The sequence below is a fragment of the Hypanus sabinus genome, chromosome 2 (assembly GCF_030144855.1).
Source record: "Hypanus sabinus isolate sHypSab1 chromosome 2, sHypSab1.hap1, whole genome shotgun sequence".
In the NCBI taxonomy this organism is placed as follows: domain Eukaryota; kingdom Metazoa; phylum Chordata; class Chondrichthyes; order Myliobatiformes; family Dasyatidae; genus Hypanus; species Hypanus sabinus.
In genome coordinates, this window is record NC_082707.1 from 22199086 (window position 1) to 22222286 (window position 23201).

The 23201-nt window shown below is 41.8% G+C and overlaps 1 protein-coding gene across 1 annotated transcript in view; it reads right to left on the reverse strand.

Moving 5' to 3' along the window:
• The window catches only part of rnf13 (ring finger protein 13), a 269744-nt gene that overhangs the window by 8596 nt on the left and 237947 nt on the right, over positions 1–23201 (reverse strand). The window contains exon 9 of the mRNA XM_059993239.1: positions 1777–1857. Coding sequence (XP_059849222.1) covers positions 1777–1857 — 81 coding nt within the window. The remainder of the gene's footprint in view (positions 1–1776; positions 1858–23201) is intronic.

A 23201-nucleotide genomic window follows, 5' to 3' on the forward strand; every position in this document is an offset into this window, starting at 1 on the left:
TTTCTGGGCAAAAATGCCTTGTTAATGGGATGGGTCAGAGGAGATTGGCCAGACTGGTTCAAGCTGACAGGAAAGCAACAATAACTCAAAAAACTACACGTTATAAAAGTGGCGTGCAGAAGAACACGTCTGAATACACATGCCAATCTCTGAAGTGGATGGTCTACAGCCAGTGGCCACTTTGCAGGAGTTGTTTGGAATCATCTGCAAACTTTTCTATTTGCTAGATTTAGGTACAAAAATCATTATTGTTATAGAAGACAAGGGCACTTGAGAAACTCCACTGGTCACAAGTTAGTTATGACCTTTTGCTTCCTCCCAATGAGCCAATTTTGGATCCTGTGAGCCCTTACTTTTTGGTGATGAACAGCCTTGTCCAAAACCTTACTAAATTCCAACTAAACCACATCAATCTAATTACCTCAAGTTCAAGTTTATCAGACAGCCACTCTCCCCAATAAAGCTTTGTTGAGTGTAGCAACAAACAATCTACTGAAGGAACTCAGTAGGCCAAGCAGTTTTGTGAGGGTGAAGGAAATGATAATGTTTCAGGTCGTGTTGTTGAGTGCTGTGGGTTAATTGAAACCTTCCTAAACAAAAGTTTATATTGTCCCTTAGAATGAATGCCAATAATTTGTCCAGTACACTAACTGGTTGTAAATACTTTGTTTATCCTTTTTGTTGAGCAATAATACGATGTTATCATTCCTCCAGTTCTGTAGCAACCAGACACCAATGAAGACTTTATAAAAAATAATCAAGGATTCCACAATTTCCTTCAGTAATCTGGAATAACTACAAAGATTTAAGCAATTTCCCATCTCCATCTCTTAACACAAGATTACAACCTCTGGTTCTAGACTCTCCCAGGGTAACAACCTCTTGCTATTCACCCTATCAATCTCTCAATCTTGCTTTCCTGAAAAATATTACCTCTCCTTTAAAACTTTATTGCATGGCTTATTAATGAGAGTCAGAGGAGAATGGTCAAAGTGGTTCAAGCTGACAGGAAGGAGACAGTAACTCAAACAACCACGTGTTATAATAGTGGTGTGCAGGGAGTTTCTCTGAACACACAAAACACTGAACTTCGAAGTGGATGGGCTACCGCAGCAGAAGACTACGAACATACACTCAGTGGCTTCTTTATTAGGTACAGGAGGTGGCTACTGAGTGTAAATTCCTATAGAAAATCGTTGATTAGAAATTAGTTCTACTCCATCACCATCAACACCCTGGCTAACTCATAACAACTAACAGCTTAGATCTTTTACATCAAGTTTTTGAACTTGTTTTAAAGAAAATCTTTATTGTAATACAGTTTTTCAGAACTGTATTACTGAAATCTAAAGGAATAGTGCTGATTTTGGTCTGCTTTACATTCAGTACAAGCCTGCCTTTATAAACTTGTTTGGCTGTCATGATAGCATATGGTTGGTGTAGCACTATTATAGCGCCAGTGATCTTGCTCAGTTCTGTCGTTATCTATAAGGAGTTTGTACATTCTACCCACGACCGTGTGGATTTCCTCCGGATGCTCTGGTTTCCTCCCACATTCCAAAGATGTACGGGTTGCTATGTTAACTGGTCACATGGGGGCAATTGGGCTCATTGGGCCAGAATGGCCTGTCACCCTGATCATCTCTCATGGTAATTTAAATTTTTTTCTCGATTTCTGATGAGCGTTGCAGTGAATGAAGAATTTGCTGGTGAGAAGGAGAATCAAATATTTAGAATTTTACTTGCTTGTTACCGGATTGGGAAATACTTGCTTACCATGTGAACAAGGCAGGATGCGAAGCTTGTCACCTTCTTCATATTCATCCAGACAAATTGCACAGACCTCATACTCATCCCCTGCAGAAACATAGGAATAGTTATACCCTTAGCTATTCTAATGACCACATATTCTTACACAAGACTAACCAGACATGAAACACTGTGCCATTTTGTTCCCGACAAACGCTCTGTAGAGTGATGAAAAAATACACAATTTTAAAGTTCAAAGTAAATTTACTATCAAAAAAATGTTGCCACGTACAGTACTGCAAAACAGAAATACAATAGAATCAATGAAAATCTACACCACGTCTGACAAACAACCAACATGCAAAATAAAACAATTTGTGCAAATATTTAAAAAAACATAATAAATAACAGAACATGAACTGTAGAGTCCTTGAAAGTGAGTCTGTAGCTTGTGGAATCAGTTTAGTGTTGGGGTGACAGAAGTTATCCGTGCTGGTTCAGGAGTGAGTGTGAGAGTGTGTGTGAGTGTGTGTGAGTGTGTGTGTGTGTGTGTGTGTGTGTGTGTGTGTGTGTGTGTGTGTGTGTGTGTGTGTGTGTGTGTGTGTGAGTGTGTGAGTGTGTGAGTGTGTGAGTGTGTGAGTGTGTGAGTGTGTGTGTGTGTGTGTGTGTGCGCGCGCGCGCTCTCTCTTGATGATGAATGCTGCTTTCTTGAGGCACCACTCCTTGCTCAATGGTGGGGTAGGATTTTCCTGTGATGGCCTGGGTTGTATCCATTATGTTTTGTAGGTCTTGCTTAACATGTGAGTGGCAGTCCGCCCCTCCAGCACAGAGCTTACCTACAGCCCACCAAACAGAACCAGGCAGCACAATAACTTTTAATGCTTAGGACAAAGAGCTACAAGCTTTCGGTGTGGAGTTCCTTGTATGTGTGCAGTGAAATAATCCCTCCGGTGAACACATGGGTCAGCCACACTTATGGCCTTACAACAGTACAGCACAGTACAAGTCCTTCAGCCCATGATGTTGTGCTGGACCCTTTAACCTACTCTATGATCAATATAACTATTCCTTCTTACATAGCTCTCAATTTTCTTTCATTCACATGCCTATCCAAATCTCTTAAAATGCCCCTAATGTATCTGGCTCTCCCACCATCCACGGCAGCAAGCTCCATGCATCCACCACTATCTGTGTAAAAAATACCCTCCCTATACTTTCCTCCAAGTACCTTAAAATTATGCCCCCTTTCTTAGCTATTTCCACCCTGGAAAAAAATCTCTGGCTGTCTACGCTGTCTATGCCTCTTGTAAACCTCTATAAAGTCATCTCTCATCCTCCTTCACTCCAAAGAGAAACACTCCAGCTCTATAAAAACCACGGCCCTATAAAATGTTTGATGTTTTGGAATGTTTCTCCTATGACCATTTACATTATTTTGCAAAGATCTTTCAGATTTATCTATCAAAATGATGTTAGGATTTGGCAAGCAATGAAGATACGTGCTTCAAGAGCAAGAAAATTCAGCACTCTTCCTGGCAACAAGTATGTGCATTATAATCCTTCCTTTGTATTCTTAAGATTTCTGGGACTATTCAAAGTCACACAAGTATATTGAGAGATACTAAAACAACTCCATTATTTCAAGGTCTCCAGGAACCAAGCTGAACAACCTCCAAAAGCCGAATCTCCATCCCACTGTGTATTGGTCTTTCATTTCTCTTTCAGAGTCAGATTTAATATCACAGGCATATGGTGTGAAATTCCAAGGATAGAGAATCTTAGTAAAATTATTTTTGTGAATCCTCTCTACCTACATTTGGAACAGATTACTGATGGAATCCATTTAACAGAACCCAATTAAAATATAATACTCTGACATAATAAGCTATTGTAAACCAAAAGTGACTCGATGTCACTGAATCAAAGGAACAGCATGAAATGACAAGTAATAAACCCACTGTGGCAGAATCAATGCAGGCAGACAGTTTTAACACTTCAGTATCACTGACGTTATGAAATATGTTGTTTTACGGGAACAGTGCAGTGCAAAACAAAAGTTACTGTAATACACAAAAATTAATCAATGTTTCAAAAGACAAATAATGAGGTAGCATTTATGGGTTCATCCATTTCAGGTTCAAACCATTTCACTGTCCACAGATGATGCCTCACCTAAGTGCTTCTAGGATTTTCTATTTATATTTTGCCCTTACTATTATCAATGCTTTAATTCAAGGAAGTCCTTTTTGTGATGCATTGTAATACAAATATTAGAAATCCAATCTCTGAACCCTCCAGTATCGTCAGCTGTCTTAAACAGACCAAGTATTCCATAACAATGTGCATTTGGGTAGATTTCATGTAACAAGTGATCACAAGTAGGAGGAGGAAAATTAGATTTCGAGCCACAAGGGATAATTGGGAGGGCAGATCAAAAGGTTCCTCTAAAGAAACAAAAATTATCATAATCAGGTCTAGGAAGTATTATGTAGGAGGATTGATCTTTCTTGGTGTCAGATTATGCCAGTGCCTGCATTGTAAGGACCATGATAACTGATGAACCAATATTCCACCTCTAGTGTATCAGGCCAAAATCTCTCCATAATCTGCAGAAGCTTCATCCTAGAAATGTAAAGTCCATGAATGTCATCACAAAATCTCATAGAAAAGTCATAGAAAAGTACAGCACAGAAACAGGCCCTTCATCCCATCTAGTCCATGCTGAAACCAAGTAAACTGCCTACTCCCATCAACCCTTTGGATGTAACCCAACTGAAAAATAGTTCACACAAGTCAACACAGCACCTTTCACTACTGGAACAAAACTCATTAAGCTACAGATACTAGAAATCAGAAAACATTAGAAACACTCTGCAAATCAGGATACCTCTGTTCCGACAGAGTTTTTTATGTTAACTCCCTTTCTCTTCCCACAGATGCTGTGTTCAAAGTTAAAATAAAAGTTATTATTCAAGTATCTTGAGGATCATTAACACATTAAAGGAATGTTTACAGAAGTTCTTTTTAATATCTGGAATTAAAACTGAATTAAAAGTTACAGATATTTACTTGTGTTTCATTTTTAGAAGTCCGTGACCCTACACCTGCTTTGGGTTTATAAGTTTGAATACAATTATTCAAAATTATTCACAGATCAACTGTGGTGTTCCTCAGGGCTTGGTACAGGTTCATTGCAATTTGTCATCTATATCAATGATTTAGATGAGAACACACAAGGCATGGTTAGTAAGTTTGCCAATGACACTAAATCAAAGCAGTGTCATAAACAGTAAAGATGGTCATCAAAAATTACAGAGGGATTTTGACCAGCAAATTAAGTGGGCAGAGGAATGGCAAATAGAGTTTAATTCAGGTAAGTGTGAGGTGCTGCATCTTGTGAAGACAGTTGAGGGTAGGACTTTTGCAGTGAATGGCAGAAGCTCTGGGACTATTGTAGAAGGACCTAAGTTAAAAGTATGTGTTTTCCCTGAATGTGGTGTCACAGGTGGACAGGGTGGTGAAGAAGGCTTTTGGCATGTTCAGTCAGGGCACTGAGTTTAGAAGTTAGGATGTTATGCTGAGATGCAAAAGAGTGGTGAGGCTGCATTTGGAATATTGTGTTCAATTTTGGTCACCTGCTAAAGGAAAGATTCCATTAAGTTGGAAAGACTGCAAAGGAGATTTAAGGGATTGTTGTCAGGACTTGAGGGATTGAGTTATGGAGAGACTTTTGGCAGACTTGGACTCTTTTCTTTGGAGCATAGGAGGTTGATGAGTGATCTTACAGAGGTATATTAAATCATGAGGAGTATAGATAGGGTCAATGTGCCATCTTTTCCGCAGGCTTGAGGAATCAAAAACAAGAGGGCAGAGGTCTACACAATGATGGGCGAGATTTAATAGGAAACTGAGGGGCAACACAGGGCACTCGGTAGATGGAACAACCTGCCAAAGGAAGTGTTAGAGGCAGGTGCTTTAACATTTAAAAGGTACTTGTTTAGGTACATGGATAGGGAAGGTTTATTAGGATATGAGGCAAATGAGATTAATTTAGTTGGAAATCTTGGTTAGCGCAGACGAGCTAGGTTAAACGGCTGGTTTCCATGTTGTAGTACTCTATGAACAGCAACTTATCTGACCTTGAAAAGAAACAGTATCAAAGAAACACTCCAGATAAAGTATTTCTCGTTCCATTTCATACCACCAGAGAATGGTCTATAATCACCTGTGGCTCCTTCAGCATTCAGAAAACTAACACCATTACAGATAACAAAGTGAAAATATAACTGTTTTACCAAAACAGGAAACTTGCAGTTTCTCATAAGCTCAAGACTTAATTTAACTTGTACTCGCTTCTATCAAAACAAAATAACTGACAGAGAATTCCAAAGATTTGTATACTCTTTCCATGATGTATTACTTACTGGGAGAAATGAATAGTATTTCCAGATTTAGCAATTACACCACTGCAGGATGCAACAACTGAACTAGTTCCAGGCGCCAATGGGAACGCAGTCTGAATAGTTACAGAGCCTCAGCGTGGAGGGTAAATCAATAAGCAGTTAGATGATGTATCTCAAGAAGACACACCTCATGCTTATATCAAAGGCGTTGCCACTGAATAATATAACAGGCTGATTCTGAACACCAAGTTTAGGCCTCCCCGATCCACAAATGGCCACAGCCATTTTATCAATAAAACTCAAAACTCTTGTTCTCATTTCTAAAAGTCCACTGTGCTTAATGAACTTGTGTAGAGCTGACAGAAAATCTTTAGTATTTACCTATATTGAGTTTTAAATGTAATGCTGAGGCTAGATAGGGCATTGGTCAACCTCACTTGGAGGACTATGAGCAATTCTGGGCCTCGTATCTGAAAAATATGATTCTGGAGAGGGCCCAGAGGAGGTTCATGAAAGTAATCCCAGAAATGAAAGAATTAATGTATGAGGAGAACTTGATGGCTCTGGGCCTGTAATCACTCTAGTTTAGAAGAATGAGTGGGGGGGGGAAGGGGGAAAATCTCATTGAAACCTTTCAAATATTGAAAAGTGATATTGAATGTGAAGCAGAGTTGAAGTGGGTGGTAACCAGCATAAGTGCTATACCTGTCCCTACACCTCCTCTCTTACTACCATTCAGGGCCCCAAACAGTCCTTCCAGGTGAGGCAACACTTCACTTGTGAGTCTGCTGGGGTCATCTATTGCATCCAGTGCTCCCGGTGCGGCCTCCTCTACATCAGCAAGTCCTGACGCAGATTGGGGGACCGCTTCGTTGAGCACCTACGCTCTGTCCGCCACAACAGACAGGATCTCCCGGTTACCACCCACTTCAACTCTGCTTCACATTCCCAGTCGGATATGTCCATACATGGCCTCCTCTACTGCCATGATGAGGCCAAACTCAGGTTGGAGGAGCAACACCTCATCTACCGTCTGGGTAGTCTCCAGTCCCTTGGTATGAACATCGAATTCTCCAACTTCCGGTAATTCCCTCCCTCTCCCTTCCCCCATCCCACTTTCATTCTGCCTCCTCTTCTAGCTGCCTTTCACCTCTCTCATGATTCTGTCTTCTTCTACTACCCATGGTGCTTTCCCCTTACATTCCTCCTTCACCTCTCCGGCCTATCCCCTCCTTGCTTCCCCTCCCCCACCCCTTGATCTTTCCTCTGATTGGTTTTGCACCTGGCACCTTCCATCCTCCCCCCACCTTCTTTATAGGGCCCCTGCTCCCTCCTTTTTCAGTCCTGACAAAGGGTCTCGGCCCAAAATGTTGACTGCCCGTTTCAATGGATGCTGCCCGACCTGCTGAATTCCTGCAGCTTGTTTGCATGTGGGTGAAAAAGCCTTGTTAATGAGACAGGTCAGAGGAGAATGGCCAGACTGGTTCAAGCTGATAGGAAGGTTCTAGTAACTTAAGTAACCACACATTGCAGCAGTGGCGTGCAGAAGAACACCTCTGAATGCACATGTCAAACCTTGAAGTGGATGGGCTACATCAGCAGAAGACTACAGACATACACTCTGTGGCCACATTATTAGGTACAGGAGGCACTAATATACTTAAAGATTGTATTGATATTCTCTGCAATATTACCTGCCAATGATATTTCATGGCCCCTTTCAACTTCTTTCTTAAGTACTCAGAATCAGATTCAGTATCACTAATGTAGGTTGTGAAATTTGATGTTTTGTAGCAGTACAGTGCAATACATAAAATATACAGTGGAACCCCATTATAACTCAATTGTTTGGGTCAGGACTAACAGGAAAAAGAGATAGTAAGAGATTTGGAAGTGGGAGGGGGAGGGAGAGACCCGAAATGATAGGAGAAGACAGGAGGGGGAGGGATGAAGCCAAGAGCTGAGAAGTTGATCGGCAAAAGGGATACAAGGCTGGAGAAGGGGGAGTATGTATTGACAAGGACATGGATGGACATGGAGTCCAATGACTCATTGCATTATAACCAAATTTGCAATAAGTCGGGGTGTGCAAAATTGGGGTTTCACTGTACTATAAATTACAATATATAAGAAATGAATAATAGTGCAAAAATAGGTAGTGTTCCCTTACATACTCTATATCCTTCAAGAGACTCCCTCAATTCCAGTTGCCTGGATTAAAAAGGGATGCCAACATGAGAAAATGAGAATGAATTTCACCATGAAACAGAGGGATGGTATTTTAAACGAAGATTCACTTCACTTCACTGTCTGGTGGTTTTCCTCCTTCTTTGATCACTCTAGTCAGCAATAACCACAGAAATGCCGAGTCTTCAAATTATGAATGAACCGACTAACTAAATGAATTACCAGGAAGTGTACTGATGAAATCTGTTTCACATTTCATCCATAAAAAAGCTACATTTCTTCAAAGTGAATAAGGACCAAACCTACTTGCACAGGACTAACTTTCAATCTAGAAGAAACCTGTCCAAACTGACAGTGTGAATCCGATTGCATCCTGTTGGTTCCTCTGGTTTTTAACTCTCCCATTATGTCAATTTCCTCTTGGAAAGAGTTCATCCTTACAGGTATTTCATAGACAAGCCTGCTCTGTGCTTACAGCTTCCTGGAATGAATAAACAGTTTGGCATGAGAGATCAGTTAAACCTTTGCCCTCTGGAATCCAACACACTCTACTTTCTAAATGGTTTTCAAATATTTCTTCATTGCTTCATAACAGTCCAATCAAAAGCATGCAAATCTTGAAATCTTTCCAACGTCATCCTAATGTTTATCCTTAATCTCAAGCTTTTACTGTGTCCAAATTTAATTGAGCCTGCACATTACCCTATAAGGGAAAATCATATCAGTTACACTATACGCAGCACTACTGACGCAGTCGTTTTGCCGCGACTCTCTCCCAAATATCGTTACAGCTTGTCAGGCTTCCACTGACAATGACCTTCAGCACCATAAAGTAAACTCTAACATAACTTCTACAAAGTATGTTAATTCTGGCACGTTAAAATCTATGTGCAAATCATTTGTACAACAAAACATTACTGTATAAACTAGTTTTAAAACTAGTTTGCTAAATGCAATTTTAAAACAGAGCAGTAGTTCTAACAAGAGTCCTGTCAAAGCTATGAAACCCTGTAGATGGAGCAAACACAGACAGCAGTAGTTAACGTTGATGCTGCCTTACATGGTACCCTTCTTTCTCACCAATGCTGTCTACAGCAGTACACCACTCAAAACAACTGTACCAACAAATAATCTAGGCTCAAAACAGAATTCAGCTCTGACTAGGTTTCACAAACAACATTATCATTTAAAAAATAGCATGGAAGAATATTGCAAACTTGTAGTCTAACAATAAGAGGAATGAGATATCTGAGAGACAGCCAAAGGGACATCTTTCTATTCTGAGGTTGTGCCCTCGGGTCATAGACTCCCCCTCTATAGGAAGCATCCTCTCCGTGTCCAATCTAAGCTTTTCAATATTCAATTGGTTTCATGTCATCTCTCCCCCCCCATTCTTCTAAACTCCAGTGATAAAGATAAAGATTAGTTTTAGTTGTCACACATATTGAAAATGAAGCACATTTCCTGAGGATGTAAAAGATATCTTACAAGTTGTTTCTAAATTTCATGCAAATTTGAGATATTAGTGAATTTCCCACAGGATCATTTATGATGGTTAATAGGAATTTATTATTTGTATCTACCCTAAACTGAATTTCAGTATCCAGAAGGTTCTTGCTATTTTTGCTGTTATAATTCTCCTGAATACTGGGAACTACTGGGATTATTTGCACACATATATACACCAAAGTGGTGGTGTTTCATACAGGAGACTTTGATAGTGCTGTTACAATTAATTTGTAACAATGAAGGCAAATAAAACTGACTAATAACAATATCGTATCCAACAAAGAATGAAAGTGACTTGATACAGCGGGTTGTTAACAAGACCACTATCCAGGAAAGTTGAGAGCAAGATTCTGGATTAGACATCTCAGATCTATAAGGACAGGAATCCTTCCCTATAGTTAAGAATTTAGAGAAAATAGGGCTTTAAGTTAATTTAACTTCATATTTCCAAATTGCTTCTATTATTCTCAACAGTTATTATTTGATGTGAACTCTCATTCCTTCAATTATCAATCCAGGTCTCTGAATTACTAATTCAGGATGATGACACCAAAGTTAAAATACCTCTGCTGATAGAATTGGTTGCTGGATACATTAAATTACCTTTTGCAAATACATTTGGTTTAAGATAGCAAATAATTGTAGACAACTTGCTAATAAAGCCAGTTTCATTGATCTCTGGCAAGTAGACAAATTTGAATAGCACAAGTACTCTGGTACATTCATGAGTCTGACATCAGAACTGCCCTGAATTGCTGTAAAGATAGTAACAATCTGAAGTCTTTGTGAACAGGATGAATCTATCTTAATGGTAGAAGATCACATCACCTCCCAACCCCTTGTAGTTATAACCGCTTTGATCTGGAGCTAGAACCAACATTATACTTCCAAGCTAAACTGCAGATGAGGAACTCTATTTGACCCCTTTGCCAGTTTAGCTCCAGGCTATCATTTCCAAGTGAGCCAACATAAATCAGTTTCAAGCTGGGTTCTGGTTCAATTTCAATCATTCACATGCTTCACAAAGACTTCTTAGTTACACTAAATGTGTCTTATTTTTACATCATGTTGTCTTCCTAAAATCAGAGGACAGTTATATTTGGCAAACTGATGGATCTGGTGCTTCATCCTAGGATTTTAAAACAAATCGCTTGCAAAATAGTTGAGCATTGTTTTTTTTGATTTTCCAAAATTCCCCAGATTTTACAGGGAGGGTCTATTAAATTGCAAAATAAAAAATGTAACTCATTTATTCAAAATGGGACAGAAATGCAAAACAGGATCTACTTGGCCAGTTGGCTCAACTTCTGTCACTGGGAAATTGTTAGAAGTAACTGTTAAAAAACTTCATAGCAAGACACTAAGAAAAATAATCCAAGTAAAAGGGCACATTCAATATGGTTTGTGAAAGATAAATCATGCCTGACCAACTTACTGAAATATCTTTTCAAATAATGAACTGAGAACTCCACCATGGACAGTCCCAAACCCGGCTGCAAAAGGTTGAGGGTTGGACATGGGGCTAGCAATCTCATCCTGTAAAAAAACCCCCAGAGCTACAGAAATGCCAATAGAAGCTCCAAAAACCTTATCCCTGGGAGAGTAAGATAGCTAATAGCTTCAAAGATGGGTGACATCTATGGATAACTTAAAAGACTGGCCCAGGATGGAGTACTTCAGCAAACTGCTGTCAGTGGCCCAAGCAGGGGTGGGTGACAGGCTAAGAAGAAGAATGGCCTGTGACTATAGGGGAACCAGAGGACATGCTGTACTTAGATTTGCAGAAAGTATTTGATAAGACCAAAGGAAGTAATGAAAAATAAAAGCTCAGTGTGCAGGAGGTAACATCCTGGCCAACAGGAAAAGACAAGAAGCATAAATGCCTCCCATTCAAGATGTAATAACGTGCTGTAGGATTAATGCGGCGCCTCAACTTCTCTCAAGTTCAAGGTCAATTTATTATTAAGGAACATATATGTTACCATATTCTACCTTGATATTTATTATTTTCCTGAAGAAAAAACAGGAAATATAAAAGAACTTAAGAAAGTTACAAGCAAAGTTAAACAACCAATGTTTTTTACAGGATGAGATTGCTAGCCCCATGTCCAACCCTCATACTTTTGCAGCCGGGTTTGGGTCTGTCCATGATAAACTGTGCAAATAAAAAAAAATTCAGAACGTGTTGTAAAGAGTCTTTGAAAGTAAATCAGTAGGTCATAAAATCAGCTCAGAGTAGTGGTGACTGAAATTATCCTGCAGTTTACTTAAATGATCTGTATGATAGCACCAAGGATACAGTTACTAAATTTATCATCAATTGCAGTGATAGGTGCCTACAAAAGGAAGACAGATAAGCTACATACATGGACAAAGATCTGGCAATTGGAGGACAATGTGAGAAAATATGAAATAGCCCACTTCAGTAAGATATCTAAAATTACAAAGAAGAGAAAACCTGCAGATGCTGGAAATCCAAGCAACACACCCAAAATGCTGAAGGAACTCAGCAGGCCAGGCAGCATCTAGGAAAAGAGTACAGTAGATGCTTGAGTCCTGCCTAAGGGTTTCAGCCCGAAACATCAACTGTATTCTTTTCCAAGATGCTGCCTGGCCTGCCGAATTACTCCAGCATTTTGTGTGTGTTGCTAAGTTATCTAAAATGGTCAGAGGTTGTAAAGTTCTGAGATGTAGTGTTCCAAGTGCATGCTTTACAAGCAGCTGGAATGCAAACACAGCAAGTAAGGGGAGTGCTAACATAATGTCTATAAGGAGTTTATTTGTTCTCCCTCCCCATGACCAAGCAAATTTCCTCTGGGTGCTCCGGTTTCCTCTCACAGTCCAACAACATACTGGTTGGTAGGTTAATTGGTTACTGCACAACGTCCCGTGATTAGGCGAAGGTTAAATCAAGGGCTGCTAGGCCACTTGGCTCGAAGGGCTGGAGGGTCTACTCTGCACTGTATCTCAATAAATAAGTAAATATTATAATTTATTGCCAATAGTTAGATAGGGAGGTTTTGCTTCAGTTATACATGGCTTTACTGAGATCTGATGTGGACTGCTGTGCACAGTACTGATCTCCTTCATTAAGGAAGGATGTTAATGCATTGGAAGTTGTTCAAACAAGTTCACCAGACCGTTATGTGGTATTGCCTTATGATGAAAGGTTAGCCTTTCATCCAGTAGAGCTTGGAAGTGTGAGAGGGACATGACCTAGAAGGTCTTGTCAAGGTGGACTTGGAGACATTATTTCAGCCTTCACTTCTGTACCTCAAAGGGTAGTGGAAGTAGAATACACCAAAGCAGTAGGGGTGGGGAAGGGTTGGCCAATGGTTACTAAGATACACTGGGGTGTGGAACTGACATTACAAACCATGATCTTAATGAATGGTGGAACAGCTCAAGGACCTGTGGCCTATTGTGCTCGACGTGGCCAGCACCTTGCACTTGTCTTCAATCCCCTCCCCACATTATCTCTGCAGTTGAATTAACATCTAAAGGTCCACAGATCTTATTTGGCTCAAGTTTTTGCTACTGCGGCTGTTCTGCTCTGTGGTCCAGAAATGACTAGTCCAGAAAAGTGCAGCTTGACACCCCACACTTGAACTACACTGACAGCCTAAGCAGACAGAAGTCTCTTCAAATGTGGGTAAATGTCAATAACCAGAGATACTTAGAAACAATTAAAGTAACTCATTTTAAGTAACATTTAGAGAATATTTAACAAATGTAAATTAAGTTTTAAAATCAAAAGAATCCAATGAGATAAATAGGGCTATGCGAAACCTAATCACTACAAATCCCCCATCTGCAAGGAGTTTGCACCATCTCCCTGTGATCTTGTGTGTTTCCTCCGGGTGCTCCAGTTTGCTTCCACAGTCCAAAGACATACAGATCAGGGGTAGTAATTTGTGGATACGCTATGCTGGTGCCAGAAGCATGGTGACACTTGCGAGCTGCCCCCAGCACATCCTCAGGCTGTTAGTTGTTGACGCAAATGACACTTTTCACATGTACGTGGGACAATAAAGCAAATCTCCTATCACCTACCACCTTGTACTTCTTCCTCCCCTCTCTCCACCTTGTTGCTCTAACTTCTCATCTTTTTTCCCCCCAGTCCTGATGAAGCATCTCAGCCCAAAACGCCAATTGTTCACTCTTTTCCACAGATGCTGCCTGGTTTGCTGAGTTTCTCCAGCATTTTGTGTGTGTGTGTGTCGCTTGGATTTCCAGCATCTGCAGATTTTCTCTTGTTTGTGATTGGGAGACTCTGAAGGAAGCTAGAAGAAGCTTTTATGATCTGATGAATCCAAAATTGAGCTTTTTAGCCATCAGACTAAACGTTATGTTTGGCGTATGCCAAACACCGCACAGCATGAAAAATACACCATCCCTACCATGAATAATGGTGGTGGCTGCATCATGCTGTGGGGATGCTTCTCTACAACAGGCCCTGGAAGGCTTGTGAAGGTAGAGGGTAAAATGAATGCAGCAAAATACAGAGAAACTCTTGAGGAAAATTTGATGCAGTCTGCAAGAAAAATCGACTTGGGAGAAGACTTGTTTTCCGGCGAGACAATGACCCCAAGCATAAAGCCAAAGCCACAAAAGGAATGGCTTAAAAACAAAGTTATTGCCCTGGAGTGGCCTGGTCAGAGAGCAGACCTCAATGTAATTGAGAATTTGTGGCTGGACTTGAAAAAGGCTGTTTACTCATGATCCCAATGTAATCTGACAGAGCTTGAGCAGTTTCCTAAAGAAGAATGGGGAAAAATTGCAGTATCCAGATGTGTAAAGCTGATAGAGACCTATCCACACAGACTCAAGGCTGTAATTGCTGCCAATGGTGCATCTACTAAATACTGACTTGAAGGGTGTGAATACTTATGCAATCAATTATTTTGTGTTTTATAATTGTAATTAATTTAGATCTGTTTTCACTTTGACATGAAAGAGTCTTTTTCTGTTGATCAGTGATCAGTATAAAACAAAAGCCAAATTAAATCTATTGTGATTCAATGTTGTTAAACAATAAAGAAGGAAACTTCTGGGGAGAGTGGGGAACACTTTTTATAGGCACTGTAATGTTTGATGGTCAGCATGGACTTAGTTGACTGAAGAATCTGTTTACGCTGCATTAGTTATGAGCCTTGAAATGGCCTCGACCTCCACAACTATTTTCACACTTTACTGTTTCATTTTCTAAATTTAAAATATATTGAAGTAGTGTGGCGACCCATTTCCTAGCACATCCGAACCGGCTCACAATTAGGTAGCCTACGGGGGTTTGCGAGCACAGAGCTCTGGAGCCTCTGCGCCACGGGGGGCAGGTTGAGGGAGGCTTAAAAGTGAGGCTGAGGATTTCAAATAAAGTTTCTCCTTCGACTGCAGTTACCGACTCCGTGTCGTAATTTTAGCGCTGCGTGTAGCACACCACCACAATTGGTGACCCCGATGGTCCAAACGATTTTTGGACCAGAAATGACCGACGCCGCCTCTGTTCATGCGGTTTCGTTGTAACTGCCGGGTTTCTGGACACAGCGCCCGAACCTATGGTTCCAGCAAGCCGAAGCCCAATTCCACATTCGCCGGATCACCTCAGAAGACACCCGCTACTACTAAGTGGTGAGTTCCCTCGACCAGGACACAGCGGCCCAGGTCGTGGAGTTCGTACAGTCGCCCCCGGCAGACGGCAAGTACATGGAATTCAAAGCCCTGCGTCTCAGGACTTTCGGACTCTCACGGCTCGAGCGGGCTGCCCGTTTACTGCACCTGGATGGCTTGGGCGACAGACCTCCATCGGCTTTAATGAATGAGATGTTGTCTCTCGCCGACGGACACACACCCTGCCTCATGTTTGAGCAGGCATTCCTGGAGCAGCTGCCCGAGGACATACGCCTGCTGCTGTCCGAAGCGGATTTCAGTGACCCCCGGAAGGTGGCAGCCCGGGCGGACTTGCTGTGGAACGCCAAAAAGGTGAGCGGGGCGTCCATCGCACAGATCTCCCAGCCACGCTCCCGGCAGCAAACCAGTCCAGGCCCGGCCGCAGAGCCCGCCACCCCTGGCCCAATGAACACTGGTGCTTCTACCACCAGCGGTGGGGCGCAGAAGCCCGCCGTTGTCGCCCGCCCTGCAAGTTCCCGGGAAACGCCAGGGCCAGCCGCCGCTGATGGCTACGGCGGCTGGTCATCGGGATAGCAGGTCGGGACGCCGGTTTTTGGTTGATAATGGGGCTGAGATCAGCGTTTTACCTCCGACGACTTACGACACCCGCAGCAGGGCACCGGGTCCCCCCCTAAGGGCCGTGAATGGCAGCACAGTAAGGACTTACGGCACCCGTCAGGTGCAGCTACAGTTCGGCTCCAGCCAGTTCACGTGGGACTTCACACTGGCCGCCGTAGCCCAACCACTTCTGGGTGCGGATTTTTTGCGGGCTCACAGCCTACTGGTCGACCTGCCCAGGAAGAGACTGGTACACGCCGAGACCTTTCAGACGTTCTCCCTGGGTGCAGCCCAATTGCCAGCCCCTCACCTCGGCTCCATTACGCTGTCCGACAATGACTTCACCAGGGTCCTGGCGGATTTCCCATCGGTTCTGGCACTGCAGTTCACAGCGGCCATGCCCCGACACGGCGTACAGCACCACATCCCGACCCAGGGACCACCCCTCCACGCCCGCGCTCGGCGGCTTCCCCCGGACAAGCTCCGACTGGCAAAGGAGGAGTTCCAGAGGATGGAGGAATTGGGGATCATCCGGCGGTCCGACAGCCCATGGGCCTCCCCCCTGCACATGGTGCCCAAAGTGACAGGAGGCTGGAGACCGTGCGGCGACTACCGCAGGCTGAACGAGGCTACCACACCGGACCGCTACCCTGTGCCGCACATTCAGGACTTTGCAGCAAACCTGCACGGCGCACGGATCTTCTCCAAGGTAGACCTCGTCCGAGGGTACCATCAAATCCCGATGCATCCTGACCCCTGATCGCCACCTGGATATCTCACTTTGGTGTACCGGCCCACATTACCTCCGACAGAGGCGCCCAGTTCACCTCCAGCCTGTGGTCAGTTATGGCCAGCCTTTTGGGGACTCAGCTGCACCACACCACTGCCTACCACCCACAGTCGAACGGGCTAGTGGAGCGTTTCCACCGTCACCTGAAGTCGGCCCTCATGGCCCGCCTGTGAGGAGCCAACTGGGCGGACGAGCTTCCCTGGGTCCTACTCGGCATCTGCACAGCGCCCAAGGACGACCTGCACGCCTCGTCGGCCGAGTTGGTATACGGCGCGCCCCTGGACGTCCCCGGGGAGTTCCTACCAGCCCCACGGGGGCAAGAGGAAGATCCCGCAGCAGTCCTGGGCAGACTACGCGAGAAGCTCGGTAACCTGGCCCCCATACCCACTTCACAGCATGGGCGGCACCCGACCTGCGTACCCAAAGACCTACAGAACTGTAAGTTTGTGTTTGTACGAAGGGGCGGGCATCGGCCACCGCTGCAGCGGCCATACGAGGGGTCGTTTATGGTGCTCCGGAACAACGGGTCCACGTTCGTGCTGGACGTTGGGGGGAAAGAGGAGGTTTTCACGGTGGACCGCCTCAAACCAGCCCATGTGGACCTGGCGCAACCGGCCGAGTTTCCGGCACCTCGGCGCAGAGGCCGACCTCCCAAGCAGGTTCTGGCCCAGACTGTGGACATTGGGGGGTGTATCGCCGGTTCTGGGGGGGGGGGGTTATGTGGCGACCCATTTCCTGGCACATCCGAACCGGCTCACAATTAGATAGCCTACGGGGGTTTGCGAGCACAGAGCTCTGGAGTCTCTGCGCCACGGGGGGCAGGTTGAGGGAGGCTTAAAAGTGAGGCTGAGGATTTCGAATAAAGTTTTTCCTTCGATTGCAGTTACCGACTCCGTGTCGTAATTTTAGCGCTGCGTGTAGCACACCGCCACAGTAGGATGTTTTGAGCTAATCCACAAAACACTGTGCATCATGAAAAGAAAAATGCCAAAACCTGTCAACAATTTACTAAAAAATAAAAAAAAACAAAATTGTGAGGCGGATAAAGTATTCATTGCCTTTGTAATTACTTAGATAATTTTCATCAGGTGTAATACTACATATTACCTTACCAACTCAGCCAATTTATTACTATAGAAAATTGGAGAATTACCTGTTTGCAATGAATTCATAAGAATAAATACTCCCTCTCTCTGCAAGGTCAAACAGTATAGCAGCTTTTCAATATACCAAATCAAAATGAAGACAAAAGATTATTCATGGCAAATCAGAGAAATGGTAATAGAGAAGCGCAAATCTGGGGAAGGGTACAAGATCTCAAAGACACTGAACATACCTCAGAACTCAGTGCAATCCACCATGAAAAAGTGGAAAAAATATGAAATCATAGCTACACTCCCCAGGTCAGGCTGCCCCTCTAAACTTAGTCACCAGAGCAAGATGGCACTTGTAAAGGTGGCTCCTGTGATGACAACAATCATTCAGTGAGCTGCAGAAGTCAGTGACTGCAACTGGAGATGAAGTTCATGGCTTCAAAATCACTAAGGCCTTGTACAAAAAGGGTATTTATGCAAGAGTGGTAAGGCAGAAGCCCTGACCAAAAAAAAATGCATATCCTGATCCATAAGGACTTTGTAGGAGAATAGCAGTATGTGTGGCATAAATCTAATACTGTGCATCAGGCAACAACATCCCTACAGTAAAGTAAGGTGGATGTTGCTATAGGGATGTTTTTCAGTAGCAGGGACAGGAAATCTGGTCAGGATTGATAGGAAGACGAATGCTGATAAATACAAAGAGATCCTGGATAAAAAGCTGCTAGCCTCTGCCAGAAAGCTTAATCTGGGGAGGAAATTTGCCTTTCAACGACCCAAAGCGCATTGCCAGAGTGGCTTCAAATGAAGAAAACTGATGTCTGAGTGGTCCAGCCAGAGTCCTGGTCTTAACCTGATCAAACATCTCAGACAAGACCTCAAGATTGCTGCCCAATGCCACTCCCTAACTAACTTGGCACAGATTGAGCAATTTTTCAAGGAGGAATGGACAAACCTTGTTCCATCAGATTGTGCAAAGCTAATACAGACTTATTCAAAAATTCTACTGGTTATAATAGCTGTGAGAGGTGGTTCAAATAAGTACTAAGCAAAGGAGAATGAATACTTTAGTACTGCTGACATTTTAGTTTTTGAATGTTTAGTTTTTCACGCTTGGTACAATTTTCTGTTTTTTTTGGAATCTATTGTTGAAGAAAGGAGCATGTGAATCACAAATAAAAATTCTCAGTTAAATTGATCAAAATCCCTGTTCTACTCATTTACGTGAACAAAGGATTTAGGGCTGAATACTCTTACAAAGCACTACAAGCGCGAGAAGAGCGGAAGTTTGTATGGAGGACCAAGGTTGCTCAGTCCTCTTTCAGATATTTAGGGGTAGTGGGGAAACATGCAAAGAGTCTGGTAGTACAGAAGTATAAATGCTGACTGTTGGAGAATTGTGCACAAGACTGGGATGGGAGAGCAGCTATTCTAATCCAGGCCCTAGGCATCAGGTTTGCACATACACTCAAACACATAAATGACAAAAGTAACAACCTGAACTTTGGCCACCTTACTTCTAACAAAGTAGACCCACTCCAGTCTGGTTACTTTGCTCATCTGGCAAGGAGCTGAACATTCCTTGTGAACTGTAATTGTATTAACCCCTTTGGGATAAGAATCAAGTCATTTATCTCACCGCTGGTTTAGGACTAGATAATAATCGCAATAGTTTAATACATTGAAAATAATAAGGCATAAAACAAATCGTTCGTCCATGCTTGGTGACAATGGCCACAAATTTTTAAATGCATTCCAGAATAAAATACAAGGTGCAGTACTACTATTAATCCATTTCATAATTGTCTCTTGTGTTAATAAAAAAATGCAATTAAAGTCGCTCTTTTGAATATTAATAGTATTCTGAGCCTCTCATGGTTTCCATGGTGGCCAAAAATAAACAGAGCAAATTACCGCCTGACCAATCTTCTAAACATGAGGGCACCAACTTGGGTTTTACATCCATAACTGAGATTCACTGATCAGATGAACAGTGAAAGTATAAAGTTTTCATTGAATTCGCTCAAAAAAGCATCAAGAACAGCTATTCAAGCTCAGCTGAAAATATGAAGTATATCAAATAAGTTCTGAAAATATATTGCATTTATTTTTAAAAAGTCAACCAATGTTTTTTTTAAACGGGGAGGGGGCACCCCCACCCCCTCTCCCTTTTGATCCAAACAAAACAGACTGTGACAGTCCTCATTCAGAATGTGGTTCCTAAGAATACCATCAGCCAAACAGCTTAATGTATTGTACAAACTGAAACTGGCAAGTTGTAGAGTTGAAGGCAACATTTCTTTATGTAAGCATTTTTCTTAACACACCATGGTTGGTTGGTTTTGTTACTCAAAATATCCAAAAGTCATTTACAACAATTTAGAGACAATTACTTTCAGGAAAACTTCCAACTCAAATGTCTTTCCTTTGACTCCCCAAAAGAACCTCATGTAAGACTGCAGAACATTTCAGTGCAGGACTAAGTTTAAACTTTGAAGCTGTTAATATTACTGTAAGGACAGGGGACTGGCAAAGAACCAAAGGAATTTAAGGGGGAAATACTTACATGTGATTCAGATAACACTTTTAATCGAATGTCTTTTGCAGCTTTGCCCTTAACACAATATTTTGCATTTTTAGAGTGAGTCTATTTTCTGATAAACTTGTCTCTGGTCTGCCAGAATACATCTCAAGAAACTGATCCATTTATTTTATAAATCTGGCATAGAGTCCCAGGTTGCAGATCTGAAAAACACTCATCAGTGTCAACACCTAGTTTCCAAGAATCCATAAAGAAGTCATATACACCAGAAAAGGTAAACTGCCTTTCTGGAGAACAACTTGTAATTTGAACTGCACAAGCACAAATTTGGTAACATTAACTATTTATTGTGTGGAAGCAATTAATAAAGCTTTTTTTAAAAAGCAGAAAAACTCCCCTTTTTATAAGGAGAATTGTAAAACCAAATCTGGGAAGCATCAATTTTTGCTCAAATAGCTATTTACAGCAGAAACTTGCTGATTGAAGATTTTATTCATGATAATCTACATTAATGGTCATCAGTACAAGAACATCTCTAATTAGTTTCTCTGCACAGGAATTTGAAAAACCTTGGACAATTTTAAAAGCTGGTTTAATTCACTAAGGGTAACAGATTCTTATTCAATATTCCCTGTTGTTCCTACCCAGCAGTAACAAGGACTGAACTGTCCAATTCCTCACTGTTTGCTGGACATTGTTTTATTTGCCAGTTCTACTTTTCATCAGTCCTTAATTATAAATGTTCACTTTAATAGGTATATTTGTTTATTAATGCAAGTTTCTAATCAGCCAATTATCTGGCAGCAACTCAATGCATAAAAGCATGCAGACATGGTCAAGAGGTTTAGTTGTTCAGATTAAACATCTGAATAGGGAAGAAATGTGATTAAGTGACTCTGACCATGGAATAATTGTTAGTTCCAGATGGCATGGTTTGAGTATCTCAGAAATTGATGATCTCCTGGAATCTTCATGCACAACAATCTCTAGACTTTTTAGAGAATGGTGCGAAAAAGCAAACAAAAGAGCATTTGTGTGTGTGGCAGTTCAGTGGGCAAAGATGCCTTGTAATGAGAGAGGTCAGAGGAGAATGGCCAGACCAGCTCAAGCTGACAGGAAGGCGGCAGTAACTCAAATAACCACGTGTTGCAACAGCGGTATGCTTAAAAGCATGTATGAATGCACAACACATCAAACCTTGAAGCAGATGGGCTATAGCAGCAGAAGACCACAAAGATGCACTCAGTGGCCAATTTATTAGGTGCAGAAGGTACCTAATAAAGTGACTACGAGATGCATATTTAGGAGATGAGTGATAATTTGAATATGGAAGCAATCACCAGCCTTGATTTTTGTTCTGTAAAGTATTAACAAGCCATTTGGCCCAATACATCTATGTTGGTGTTTGTTCCACACAAATCTCTTCCAACCCATCTATTAAACTGCTATTTCTTTCTCTTCGAGCCTCCCAACTCCCTCCTCTTCAACAGATAGCTGGCATACCTTACACCATAACTAAGTATAAATGCCAGCCTTTTATAAAACCTTTAACTGTGTTCCAGAAAGGACCAAGTCTGTTTAATCTTTCCTGATTATATTTTGTCACCTCCAGAATAATAAGTATTTCCTTCACTTTCTCCAGTATGCCTATATTCTTTTAATAACCAGGTTATAGTATAATTAAGGTTCTATACAACGCAAGTTTAGCTTTTAAGTTTTATACCTCTCGAGATAATTCACTAGCATTTTAAGGCCTTGTTAACATGCTCTTCTACTGGAAATATGGCAACACTTACAGGCAGCCCCCAACATTGATTTCAGTTGACGCCAACGATGCAGTTCACTATGAATCGATGTACATGTGACAAAAAAAGCTAATCTTTATCTTTATTTCATCTACCTTACTGCTAATATCACTCTGCAGTGACATTAAATGAGGCCATTGTGTTTAAAACTGAACACCCTCTGAAAACTACTTTGCAGTGATAATACTCAACAGAGCAGGGGATGGAACATTACTTGTTGATATTTGCACAATTTCAGAGCTAAGGAACTTGAGAAGAAACATTTCCCAATAAGTAGTCAAAACCCAACTGTCTGGGGATTTCGATTTCATTTTGCACAGCAAACTTTCTTATTTTTTGTGCATTTTTTATGGGAGAACTGATTCCATGGCTCCTTGCAGAAAATCAGTGTCAGACAGAATGAATTTTAATATTACTGCATCAACCTTGTACTTTTCACCACATATTCATGTCTTCCAATCTACCTGTGTTAAGAAATTAACCCTGAAGATATCAAGTTAACTTTGTCACAAATTAATAGTTTTTTTAAAAAAACCCATCAGGTTTATTATATTTATACAATCTGGCCTCATTGATGAAAGCTGATAAACATTCTAGAAGTGGGATCCAGTCACAAACAAGAACAAAATCTGCAGATTCTGGAAGTCCAAGCAACACACACAAAACTCAGCAGGCCAGGCAGCATCTATGGAAAAAAAGTGCAGTTAACGTATCGACCCAAAACATTGACTGTACTTTTTTTTATCCTCCCGTACTTGGTGTGTGATTCTAGAAATGGGTACACGTTGTTGATGCACTCCAAAATCTTTTTCAGTATTCCCACCTTTGACTTCCGCTTACTGGTAATAATTTTATATTTGGATGTGGTTGACACTAGTACTGGTTTTGACTGATGTA